The sequence below is a fragment of the Phytophthora ramorum genome (assembly GCF_020800215.1).
Source record: "Phytophthora ramorum isolate Pr-102 chromosome Unknown Phyram_PR-102_s0010, whole genome shotgun sequence".
NCBI classification, from domain to species: domain Eukaryota; phylum Oomycota; class Peronosporomycetes; order Peronosporales; family Peronosporaceae; genus Phytophthora; species Phytophthora ramorum.
The window spans coordinates 857,170-869,530 of NW_027150656.1; the positions used below are offsets into that span (position 1 = coordinate 857,170).

A 12,361-nucleotide genomic window follows, 5' to 3' on the forward strand; every position below is an offset into this window, starting at 1 on the left:
CCAGGTGGTCTCCTCTCGTCAAAAACAATCCCAGTATGAAGGCTTGTTCACACGTCGGCTGAGTTGATTTCTGTAGTTTTATGCCTTGGGTTGCTCCTGCGGCGGCTGCTGCTTCATCATAATCTTCCGCGTTGCTTTAGGGGGCAGCTTGGGCGCGCGACCCAAGAACCGCGCGATCCGCGGCGTCACGGCGATCGTCAGCGCCAGACGCACCGGCTCCGTGAACTTGGTGGCGATCCATGCCAGCAGGAACGTGCCCGTCTTGGAGTTCACCCTCTCCACTTCCAAGTACTGCGCGATGCCCAAATCCTCCGCAAACCTCACGAACCTAAAAAAAAAGTATCCAAAAAGTTTAGCAACAAATAATAACAACTCTAAACCCCCACAAACACCCACTTGTTGGTGGTCGTCACGAGGTTAAAAGTCTCGTCAGATTGTCCCTCGCCCTTGGAGCTGGTTCTTTTGTTGGTACGGACCCAGCCCTGGTCAATAGCCAGGTACACGGAGCCCAGCACCGCCCCGTACATTGTCAAGTACGTGCCAATAGCCACGACGCCATATTTACGCCATAGATCCTTGAGTCGCTCGAGGTGCGACAAGTTTTCGGCCGAAGCTTTGGACACTGAGGAGCTCGTGCGGCTCACGGCCAGGTGCGTCGGGGACCGGGCGCGGGGCGGCTGCTGCATGAAGAACCGGGCGCGTGCCACGGGCAGCGACGACAGCGGCAGGCCGGACGGGCCGCGCGAGAGCGCGCGCAGGCTGCAGACCACGAGACGCGGGGCGCCGAGCATCTTGTGGCTGGCGATGGGTAATGAATGAGCCGTTGCAAAGTCCGACACGCAGACTTTTTCACATTTTTTGTTTCGTAGAGCTGGTCGAGTTGGGATTCGATGATAGAGGGTTTTGGAATGGAGGATGTGTTCGGACAGGAATATTACGGTACTCTATATTGAATATTGGAGGTGTTCTAGAAGGAATGTTGGTATTTTGTTTTGATGATGGCGAAGAGACACGAAAGGGATGAAAACCATTTTAGTTATGTGCTTCGTAATTTTTCAATGCAACTTTCTCGTTATTCAAGGTGATCAACACAGTCGGTCTAGCCCATGAGGAGTGACAGCGCAATCGATGCGAGCGCTGCGCCAACCGCCAGTACCTGTCGAGCGCTCGACGACGTCGATCCGGTGGTGGCATCTGCAGTCAGCGCCATCGCCTTCTCCAACGTGGGGAAGGTAAAGTTCTCGGTGGGCGGGATGCAACCGGAGCCGGTGCTGTTGCAGAGCGTGCACATCTGACCAAAGTGCTCGCGCTTGCAGCCGAACTGTGAGTCGCAGTCCTTGACGTTGAAGTAGCACGGCGGGTTACCCGCAGTGAGCTCAGCCACCGTCGGCAGCGCCTTCATCTGCTTGATCACGTCGCTCTTGATCTGCGACGACTTGGACGTCTTGAGCAGGTTGGCGTAGGCTGACAGCAGCTTCTCCGTGCGAGCGGCGTTGGCTGTTGCGTTCTGCGGGTTCTTCCAGAACGGGATACTCGCATTCCACACGCCAGCCTCCGACGCCTGGAACTCAACACCACCGGCCTCGCAGAACTCGGTAAAATTGGCGTATTTGGCGCCCGTAGCCTTGTTCGTCATGGCGGTGATGCCCACAACGTCGTCGATCGGGACGTACCCGAGAATGCGGTAGTTGTACGTGCACGTGACGCCGTCCGGGAGGTTGTCCATATCGCACAGACCTTGACGAGTTGTATCGCGGCACTCTTCAGTCTTGTTTGCCCATTTCGACAGCGGACAGTCGTTGGGGAACGAGTACCACCAGCAATTCGGGTATGGTGCACGCGCGTCCGTTTCCTTCGACTCGCCACCGATGAACGGACCAAGATTCGGTACACTGGAGTTGCCGTTCAGTGAGACGCACTCTTTGGAGAACACATTCGTTCCGGAAATCGGTGTGCATTGACCGCCGTCCATAGGCAGCATGGGGCCATACTCCGAGTCGTACTCGGCCACCGTCTCATTTGTCTGAGCGAAGACGATGTCATAGAAGACGACGTACTGCATCCCGTTCTTACGCCAGCACCGGTCTTCCTCACTGCGCGTGTTGTAGTTGATACCTTCCGCTTGCACGTACATCAAGGCGCCTTCAACGGAAGCCGTGTTGACGGTGTCGAGTGCGCCTCGGAACTGCTCCTCAGCCGTGTCGTAGTATTTCGAGCCGAATGTCTTTGTCGTCTCGTTCCAGACTGGGGCATCACTTTGAACGCGAGCTTGAAGCACACGCACGGGCTTGGTGTGGTATTTGTCCGCGTTGGGGATTTTCTTGAGCGAACTGACGAAGCTGGTAGAAGTGGATGCAACTAGAGCACGACTACGTGCGGAAGGCCGCTCGGTGACTTCCAGTTCGGCAGACACGGAAACTTCCAACTCGTCGACATCCGGTGCCGCTCTGGTAGCAGACAGAGCCAACGCTGAGACGGCCACTGCGATGTAGATCTTCATGGTGCTTAGAGTGCAAACTAGGGAAGGTGCTGGGTTGTTCGGGGCTTTTTGTAGACTGAGAGCAATCCAGGTATTCACTCATCCACGAGTGAGTATTATTTCGCAGCCTCCACATCATCTGTGCATGCTCAGATCGCGTGGTACAGTTAGAACAAAATTAACCATCACCTCAGGTCAGAGGTGTGTGGTACGTTGGGTAAAGCACCACTTTGACGGATGTAGATCTGCCATCCCAACTTTATTTAGCATGTTGATACCGTTAGTCTTATCACGCTACGTCTTCGACTCCAGAGGCGCCGAAGGGCGCAGCGTGGTAGTCGACTCCAGTAAACTGGGAGTTTCCTATAGCGTCCTCGGCCGTGGTCTCAACTGCAAGTGCCTAGCGCGTCTTTGGTCGAGAACTAGGAACATTTCCCAAAACCCGTTCAAGTAAACAAACAAGCAGGCCTCCCAGGCAGCCCTCGCGGTCAGCTCTCGACTCTATCGCCATGAAGATCTTCGTTCCCGTCGCTGTGGCCGCTGCCAGCATTTCAGTCGCCTCCGGTACTACCTCCTGGATCAATGGCCTAACGCCCACCACGAACACCGACTCGTATCACATGAAGCCCGTTCACGTTGTGCATGCCCGCGCTCAAAGTGACGCTCCTGTGTGGGTCCCTTCCCTCAATGCATTCGGCTCCAAGTACGGTGGTGCCACGGACGCTCTTAAATTCCGTGGTGCTCTCGACACCGTCAACACGGCTTCTGTTGAAGGTGCGCTCATGTATGTACAAGCCGAAGGCATTGACTACTCCCAGCGAGCCGACACTCTCGATGTCCGATGCGCGCGCAAGAATTGGATGCAGTACATCGTCTTCTACGATATCGTTTTCGTGCAGACCAACGAGACGGTGGCCGAGTACGACTCGGAGTATGGCCCCATGCTGCCTATGGACGGCGGTCAATGCACACCGATTTCCGGAACGAATGTGTTCTCCAAAGAGTGCGTCTCACTGAACGGCAACTCTAGCGTGCCGGACATTGGTCCGTTCGTTGGCGCAGGCCTGAAGGACTCGAACATACGAGCCCCGTACCCGAACTGTTGGTGGTACTCGTTCCCCAACACCTGCCCTCTATCAACGTGGAAGACCAAAACGGAGGATTGCCGTGCCAAAACGCGCCAAGGCCAGTGCGACTTTGGCGTCCTTCCTGATGGCATCAAGTGCACCTACAACTACCGCATTCTCGGGTATGTGCCAATTGACGACGTCGTGGGCATCACCGCCATGACTTACAAGAACGACTCCGTCACCAATTACCCCAGCTTTTATGAGTTCTGCAAAGACGGCGGAGTCGAGTTCAACACGACTGCAAGTGGTGTACAAAGTATTGACTTCTGGAAAACGCCGCTTTCACAAGTAGAAAACGCTGCCCGGGCTAAAGCGTTGGTCGACACATACGCTGCGTTGCTGGCTTCGAAGAAGTCGACCCAGATTAGCTCTGATATGTTCGGGCACATGCAAGCCCTGCCTACTGTGGCATCCCTTACCGGAGAAAACCCGCCGTGCTACAAAAACGTCAAGGAGTGCGCTTCCGCAGCCCACGGCTGCAAGCGCGAGCTCTACGGCCAGATTTGCACTGTGTGCACTGCTGACAGTGCAGGATGCGTCAAGGCCCCTACTGGCGTCTCGTTCCCAACTCTGGCAAAGGCCACAGTTTTGGATAGCGAAAGCGGCTCGACCGGAAGCAGTGGATCAGGTGAAAACATAACGACCGCGACAACCTCAGGTGTTGCGAACCTGGCGACGACGGTCGGCGCCCTGGCTGTTTCGTTCGGCCTCACATTCCTAATGGGCTAGGCACGTCAAGCGATGTTCATGAGAACTTCCCTCTTGGATAGACTAAATTTGAGTTCCTAATCAATCAATATACAGGAACGTGGATATTATTATGGCAGAGCACGCTATCATTCATTGTAGCTAGCCGAAGTGGCGGTGGTCTGAGTTATCCATGGCACTCAAGTTCCATTCTGTAGTGGCGATGGCATTTTATCAACACCCAACAGCAAAATTGACCAGTGCCCAGCAAAATGTGTATTGGTACTAGACTTCACTCCCTCGATGAGGCCACCCGGAAAGATGTCGAGATTCCTGCCCACGCTGCAGAACTTTTCCTGCCCCGACAACAGAAGTGTTCCTAGTCCGGGAACGCAGCCCCTCAGCACCGAAACCTCGTTCACTGCTTCGTCGGGCCAGGATAGACTGATTCGGTGTGCTCGCGGGAGGTGAGGCCATTGCGTCGTTCCTCTCGTCGCGCACAAGCGGTTCCTTTGGTAGTGGTGAGAAGCACCCAATTCGCTGTTTCACTGCTGGAGGGACAATTTGTCCGTTGTCCGTGGGCGGGATCTCGTTACACACGAGCGGTGGTGGGTCCTTGGGTTTTGGCTGGGCCTGGGGGCTCCATTTACGGGCGGGTACAGTGTAGCTGGCCTTGATCTGCAACGTTTTCTTGGCCACGCCGGTCGTGAAGGTCGCACTTTTCATCAAATTCGTGATCAGCTCTGAAAAAGGTAGCATGCAGCCTTCTCCTCTCGCACAGTATGAAGCGAGCGAGGGTGTAGCTTCTTGATGTGCCTGCTGCACTAGATGCTGCAGGTGGTGACTTTGCTTATGATGATCTGCCAGCTTTGCCAATGTACCGATGACATTGATCTCAGGACAATCTTTCACGTAGTCCTCAAAATCGATGCTGCACAGGTTTGAGATAAGCTCGAAGCAGTAGCTCGCCATTTCAGCTGTTGCCGTGGGTTGATCAGCGAGCTTCACTACGCACGGCAGAACGCCGTCGTTCAGAAGTCGAGGAAGGTGCAGCTTGCAGCATGAAAAATGGCACAACGCCGCCAGGATATTGGAGCTGGCGTCGCTATCCATGTCGGGTAGCGTCAATATAAAGACCATCGAGCTGGCAATTCGTGCGTTGAGCAAGCGTGCCTGGTTGCCCGGAGCATTACTCAGTTTTCGCAAAGTTGCGGCTACCAAGCAGTAGTGCTTTGGTGCAAAAGCTCCGCTGCGGATGAAATGTAGCAATACACGCTCGGCGTGGTCTTCGAGTACGCGCGCGGAATTCACTTTGCCGACAGCGATGTTGCAGATCGCTACTGCAGCAGTTTCCTCAAGGCCGCCAAAAGGGCCAAAGTAGATATCGTGTAGCGTGGCGACAGCGTGGCAGGACACGAGAGCAGCAAGAACATTCTCGTCGTAGGCAGGACGGCAACAGCTCAAGTTGTGCAGCACAAGGCAGCAAAGCTGAACGTTGACCGAAAGATTGGAAAGTGGGGGCGGGGGCGTTGGAGTTGTGGCGTTTGTAACACCTTTGCGTCTCTGGGCTGCCAATGTCGCCTCCGTCAAGGGCACTTGCTGCCGTAAGAAAGGCATGATCTCGGACTGGACAATCATTGGCAAGGCTAGAAACTGGCAAGACAAATTGTACAGTACCGATAGACAGAGTGTCACGATCTGCGTATTGCGTGTGTGGTGGCGCTGGAAAACTTGGACCAGTATTCGTAAAACGTGGGGAATATCCAGCTCTGCCGCATCCAACGATGTGTTACTCGTCAAGTCATGCACTGTGAGCATGCAGTTCCGTACAAGATCTTCGTCCTTCATGTCGATGATCTGCTCCATCCAGAGAAGCATCGTAAGTTTCGTTCTCTCGGGCGAAATCAAAGCATCATTAGCGCTCGTGACTCGCAGGAGAACCATGGCAGCTAGCTGTCGAAGCTCCTCGCTACTTTCCGGAGACGAGAAATGCACACTCAAGTGCTTCTCGAGACCTTCATTCAGAAATGCCTGGCAGAGTTTCTCGTTCGCTACCAGATTTGCGATTGTCTTGACTGTCACGAGTACAATCGCAGCATCTTCGGCGGCATCAGCTCCACCACTACGAGAAAGCAGGTGAATAAGCGCACGAGGCGCACCGGCATCCAGAAATTTTGGTACCTTATTGGGATGAGCTGACAAATTGCACAAGGACACTGCACACACGTAGCCGACTTCCGGGTACTCGACTGTACACAACGACGATAGAGCCCATATAATACCATGGCCTACGAGCGACTGCAAGCAGTGTGGTGTGACGTCCACGAGACAATTTGCAAGCGTCATGATGCACAGTGCCTTGATCGTGATGCTGTCAGTTGCCACAAGCGCTAATACCATCACAGCTTGAATGGCGCCTTGTTCAATTAGTCGCGATTCGAGTCCCGCAAATGAAGATAAACGACACAAAGCAAGAGTGCACAGCTCTTTCATCGTATATATCACTCCGCCATCACCAGTCTCAGCTTTAGATCCTGTGTGCTTGGTTCGGATACGCGACAGGTTGATGAGGTCTTCTACGCCACGCTCCTTTACGAGAAATTCGCACCCCTCCTGCGTAGCCGTGAGGCAATAATACACGAATGCACAGTTGGTCAGAATCGTGTCGTCTTCGTCGTCCTGCTCCACGTCTTCCCTTTCCTCTTCCCCACCGCTCGAGTCACCTTCACCTGCATGTTCTTTTGGTTTGGTCTTGGACTGCAAGCGATTCAGCTTTTTCAGGAAACGAAACACGGCGCCATTGCGAACAAGAGCTGCACGGTTTTTCGGGTGGTGGGCAAGATGTGCAAGTAGCGTGACGCCACTCAGTATTGTAGCTGGGTCTCCCTGGGAAATGTCAAGATTTGTTTTGCGCCTCACGAGTCGTGCGACGGGGATGACCGGTTTGATCCATATCTTGGCCACCATCTCAAGTTCGTTGCCATTACTCAGCAAAGCCAGCACGAGCTGGGCCATTTCATCACCACCGTGTGGGAAGTCTTCACCGCCATTTCTCGCGAGCAAGAAAAGTGCGTTGAGAGCGTAGGCTCGACAAGTCGGGTACTGCCGGATGAGGTGGACCAACTGCGAGAGGAAACCTCGCCTTAGCAATTGAGGCGCACAACTCACCATACCTGCTAGCCTGTAGACAATGGCGGCAACCAACTTGGCCACTTTCTTGTGCATAGGGTCGATGGCAAGTTGCAACAGTCGATCCTGCAGCGCCCCTGACTCGCAGAGAAGAGGAACGCACTCATCGCAACACGAGATATTGTACAGCGCTTCCACGGCGAAGACGCAGTCTTGTGTGTTCGACGACTCTGTGAGTGTCAGTAGCAACCCCGTAAGCTCCGGAATGTGAACTGCTACCTCGTCCGTGGAGCTCGAAACGAGGTAGCAAAGGGAGCAGATAGCATTCACTTTGACGGTTGACTCGGGCATTCTGCTCATTTCCAGCAGAACAAGCACCGTACCTTCTTGGATGAGTTCGTGGTGCGTCAACACGCTGTCGCACAGATTTCGCAGGATGCACGAGTGCAGGTAAATGAGGCTGTTTCCTTGGTTCTCGGTTTGTGGTTGTTCGGAGGTAGGTTGTAATCGCTTTTCTCTACGGGCAGCTTTCGTGGCACTGCCTGTGTTCTCAATATGTTGGTTCGTTGTGTGGATCAGCGAGCCGATAGGCAGCCAATTGCAGATCTTTATCCGGCTTCCTTCGTCCAGGGACAATTGCAGAATTATTAACAACGTGATTTCTTGGATGTCTTCGCTTGGAGAGAGTAGCATCGTCTCAAGAATCTGACAGAATGGAGACGAAAGTAAGAGCTGGCGATTGGCGCGTACCTCGCAAAGCGAAACAAAGGCTCGAAGAGCCCAGCCTTGAATTGCAGGAGGTACTATCGGTAGATGCGTAGCCAGGAAGCGAGATATATTTTCACCAAGCAGTGCACTGTGGAATATCGCCACCAAGGACGCGTTGTACGTCGCTTTAATCAAATATGCCGAGGACGATGTGAGCTCCAAGGAAGCGCTGGGGTTAAAAAGGCTACTGCCGCCAATTCCGCCGTTAGCTTTTGTCGCGGCGATCAGCAGTTGAGAAAACACTTCGCGAAAATGCTTTATATGGCTTGCATCCGCCGACAGGTTAAACACAGCGAGCGCGCAGATGCGTTTGGTTTCCCAGTTTGGTGACGTGATGAGCCGCAAGAGGGAGCGGTCGATACCCTCGAAAAACAGCGCCTCAACCACGTTTTCTTCTTCGGAAAGTTGGCAAAGTGTTGCAGCCATGTCCTGTCGTGGAACCGGAGGCGTAATTCGTGCTAGCTGCTTCAAACTCGCCACGACGCCATGTGTGATCATGGCTTTTCGAGCATCACGAGCTCGCGACAAATAGTACAGGGCACGACAACAATGGGCTTGTGTAGCTGCATCCGAACTGGTGCTCAACGACAAAACCGACTGGATGATTCCGTGTTCGAGTAGTTTGCTGATACCATTTTCAGTCCGCGGCGACGGCGTACCTGCCACTCCGTGCTCAAGATGGTCAGTGCTTTTAACATTGAGCTTTGAGTCTCCTGTGCCATTTTGCGGCCTCAACCGCACAGCGATCATATCTTCAAAAGTTTTGGCACAGCGTCGTTTTCGAAGAGTGAACGCAGCTTCATCGACAACAGAAGCTGTGGCTTTGATTGCTGAATCACTGCTAGAGCCCATCAACGAAGGCGATGCGGACCGAGCACGTTGGGCTAAAAGTTGTCGTCGCATTTCCCTTTTCCGAGCTTGGATGCCCACTTTACTTGTAGCCTCGTCCGATGTGTATTCATTTTCAGGGCCTGGCAGCTTTTGATTGTCTGCGCTTGTCTGCGCTTGGATAGTCTCAATGGCCGCAGTCGTGTTATCTTTTCGAAGCAACGCCGAAGAAGACGCACGACTGTGAATGGCACCCTTGGAGGTAATTTCTTTGATAGGGAATCGAGACGAATAGCACAGTCCATCGAGTGTAGCCTCCTTGCTGGAATACTCAAAGCTGTTGTCATTTTCGCGTAATGCCTGGTGGACGCGGCTGTGAGTTGTGGCTGCTGCAGTTGCTGGGCGTCGAAGTGGTGAGGAAGCAGGAAGCTGGGGCGTCGACGCGGCTCCAATGAGCAGCGATGATCTTCGGAACGACCCCTTTTGACTCGTAGCCGATGAAAGCCTGCGAATTGAAGCTGATCGTGCGAACACCACGCGGTCCGCTTCAACTCGATCATCGCTCCCTGTTCCATTCTCCAAGATGATACTGGGGTCTTCGGGTGGTGAATCTGCAGCAGCGATCGTCGTCATCGTTTACGCGTGTGTTTCGTCTGTGGTCACTCGCTCGGTCAGATCATCAACTGGAAGGTGGCTTATCCTCACCACACCTGCATGCTGTGCCGACAAACAAAAATTAGAGATGAAGTCTCCCAGTCAGCCAACTATTCTTACAGGCAATGCATCAGTTACTGGGTGGAGTATTTCGGTCGAGCCATGCATATGAACGAGGAAGCCATGGCACAGTGAGAGAAGCGCCAGCTCTTTTGCAGGCTGCAATGCCCTCGCGCGAGTTTCCAGCACCTCCCGACTTATCGCAACTACTGAAGTTTTTCGAGTCTGCGGAGGGAAAGGCGAGAGTCAATCGTCAAAATGGCCAAAACGCAGCGTCACGAACTGCCACCCAGCGAAGCAGAGCACAGTCATCCCAATCAGCTCTTTCAAAGCAGGCGAGCAGTGGAAGTCTTCAAAGAGCGACCTCGAAGATAGCCACGCCGGTTGCTACTGGGAACCGTCGTCTTTCACAGTCGACTTCAACTAGCAATATCGAGCGCAGGTCGGAGAAGATCTCCACCACTCCACAAGGTTGGAACGCATCGACCCAGCTGCCTCCACCTCCAGCCAAGACACTTCGACATCAACTTCTATGTCGGACGTATCAACCTCCTGCTCCTGTGTATGTGGTACCGGCTGAAGCGAGTGAATTACTGGATCGACTCGCCAAAGGCACCATTTCGTCTCGCTCGAAATTGAAGCCCCAACCAGATGTGACTCGAGGTGGACAGAATGGGTGTGTTGTGGACGGGGTGCGACCTGCGTCACCGGCGGATACCCGCGGGCGAGACGCCATTCAGACGCTGCTTTTCTACAGAAAGGAGGTCGAAAAAAGACGGCGATTGGACTCGAGTAGCTCGCGTGTAAATGAGGGAGGTTGATACAGAAGTTGATAATTCAATCATGAGGTTTGCAACGTTGATATTGTGAACTCCGGATAAATTGGAGCTCGGTGGTGGACCCGAGGGGTGTTGCAGCTCGAAGGATGGGGAAAAGCTGTTGATGTGCAGGTAATATGTGGTCATTGAGAAAAAGAAAAATACGTAGAGTGGAGTTTGCAGGGTTTGCAAGATATCCGTATGAATACATGGTTTTCCGGACGGTAAGTCCCCTTTCCCACTCAAGAGAACATCGCCGAAGGTAGACCGTTAGACAACAGTGTAAGTACTCGTCAGATAGCTTCTCACTCGCGAATTTTTCGCTCTCAGCTAACTGCATCGCTCGACAAGCTGCCTAATGCCTCTGCGGCTGTTGCCGGGATTTGCTGGCGTACCTGGGCCCGCCACAAGTACCAGCGCTGAGCGAGTTTCAGTATGTGCGGGTCTCTCGAGTGGATAGAGCGAACGTGCACGTGAAGTCGCCCAACCCCGACGAAGCGGATGAGGACTCCTCGGATCCAATCAACACTGAGATCATTCGCCACCGCCTTGTGAACAACGATGAGAGCAAACTGTGGCCGAGGACGTTCGTCGGTTCTCCCGTGGCGTTCATACAACCTGACAGTCTTGACATGGACCCATGGTCCTACGCAATAGTGACGGCTACAGTATGTCGGGCTGCGATTCAAGACTTCACCTTCGACAAGAAAATGGTGTTAGCAAGCTCACCCAGCATCAGCCAATCAACGTACTCAAAGTGAATTGGATAGATTACGTTCTCCAAGTGGCAGTCGGTACAAACTCGGTAGCCCTTGAGCTACGGGGTAAATTGGTCGAAGTCCACGCGTTATGCGCCAAGAGCCGCTTGGGTTTATCGGCAAAGGTGGCGCACGAATTGACGGTACCATTTGACTCGACTGCACAAGTGCTGGTGATTCGCTCTGACACGCTCGCAGTAGTATCAGTCCCACGCCAGCACGTGCTGGACTGCGCAATACGGTATTCTATCCACTAACCCGAGCGGGCGCTGAAAGGCTGCCCTTTTCAGGATGAGTTGGCTGTCCGTCTGTATCATCCTGTCGATCGTAATAGCAATATGTACGTGCACGATATCCCAGAACACGAGATGCTTAACCCGGTCCTCTGACCGATGCGGAGATGGTCAGGTGGTTTGAGCGATGGATAACGACGCGTAGAAAGCCCACAACGGTGACAGATATCGTAAGCATGAATTCGCTGGATCAAGCGTAGACTGCTTTCGTTGAGCACTGGATCACAGAGACCGGCAATGAATCCATCCAAGTGATTGAGAGGCGTTAAGCCACACCCGAGCGCATGTCTGTCAGTGCGCTCATGCCTAGGATGTGCGACTTGTCTTGAGATGCTAATCGCCGCTACTGCTACGTACACGTTTGCAAGGGGTGCCGAAGATGTCGCGCGCACAATCTCGCGCAATCCACTGCCGCAGAATGGGAGGCCAACGTTGCCGATATCCCACTCTCCCAAACCAAGCGACTCGAAATGGACGATATGATGCCCTGTTGAAGACTTGCCTTATATCCGCGCCAGACATGTTGATGGTCTGGACATGATTATGGTTTTGGAGAAGTATACAAAACCAAGTCAATAAGCAAAACAAGTCCTTGTGTCCAGCAATTCATACCACCCACAAAACGTGTATTACCAGCACCAGATTCACTGGTGAGGAAGAGGAGAGCTCCCCGCGCATTTTAAGCTCTCGCCCATGCCTGAGTGAGCCATTTTATGAAAGTTAGAGCCCCCAAGACATTCGCCATCCTCCGACCAAA

The 12,361-nt window shown here is 53.4% G+C and overlaps 4 protein-coding genes across 4 annotated transcripts; 1 reads left to right on the forward strand and 3 right to left on the reverse strand.

Moving 5' to 3' along the window:
• Positions 1-78: 78 nt before the first annotated feature.
• KRP23_10647 (uncharacterized protein) lies at positions 79-791 on the reverse strand (the record flags this gene model as incomplete). Its single annotated transcript, XM_067881121.1, has 2 exons — positions 79-328; positions 397-791. The coding sequence occupies 2 exons, from the start codon at positions 789-791 to the stop codon at positions 79-81; spliced, it is 645 nt and encodes a 214-aa protein (XP_067741397.1).
• A 308-nt stretch (positions 792-1,099) lies between these two features.
• KRP23_10648 (uncharacterized protein) lies at positions 1,100-2,500 on the reverse strand (the record flags this gene model as incomplete). The annotated part of the gene is made up of 1 exon (XM_067881122.1): positions 1,100-2,500. The coding sequence occupies one exon, from the start codon at positions 2,498-2,500 to the stop codon at positions 1,100-1,102; it is 1,401 nt and encodes a 466-aa protein (XP_067741398.1).
• A 488-nt stretch (positions 2,501-2,988) lies between these two features.
• KRP23_10649 (uncharacterized protein) lies at positions 2,989-4,338 on the forward strand (the record flags this gene model as incomplete). The annotated part of the gene is made up of 1 exon (XM_067881124.1): positions 2,989-4,338. One exon carries the CDS (start codon positions 2,989-2,991, stop codon positions 4,336-4,338), a length of 1,350 nt encoding a protein of 449 aa, XP_067741399.1.
• Positions 4,339-4,581: 243 nt separating this feature from the next.
• Positions 4,582-9,654, reverse strand: KRP23_10650 (uncharacterized protein; the record flags this gene model as incomplete). Its single annotated transcript, XM_067881125.1, has 1 exon — positions 4,582-9,654. One exon carries the CDS (start codon positions 9,652-9,654, stop codon positions 4,582-4,584), a length of 5,073 nt encoding a protein of 1,690 aa, XP_067741400.1.
• Between the last annotated feature and the right edge of the window lie 2,707 nt (positions 9,655-12,361).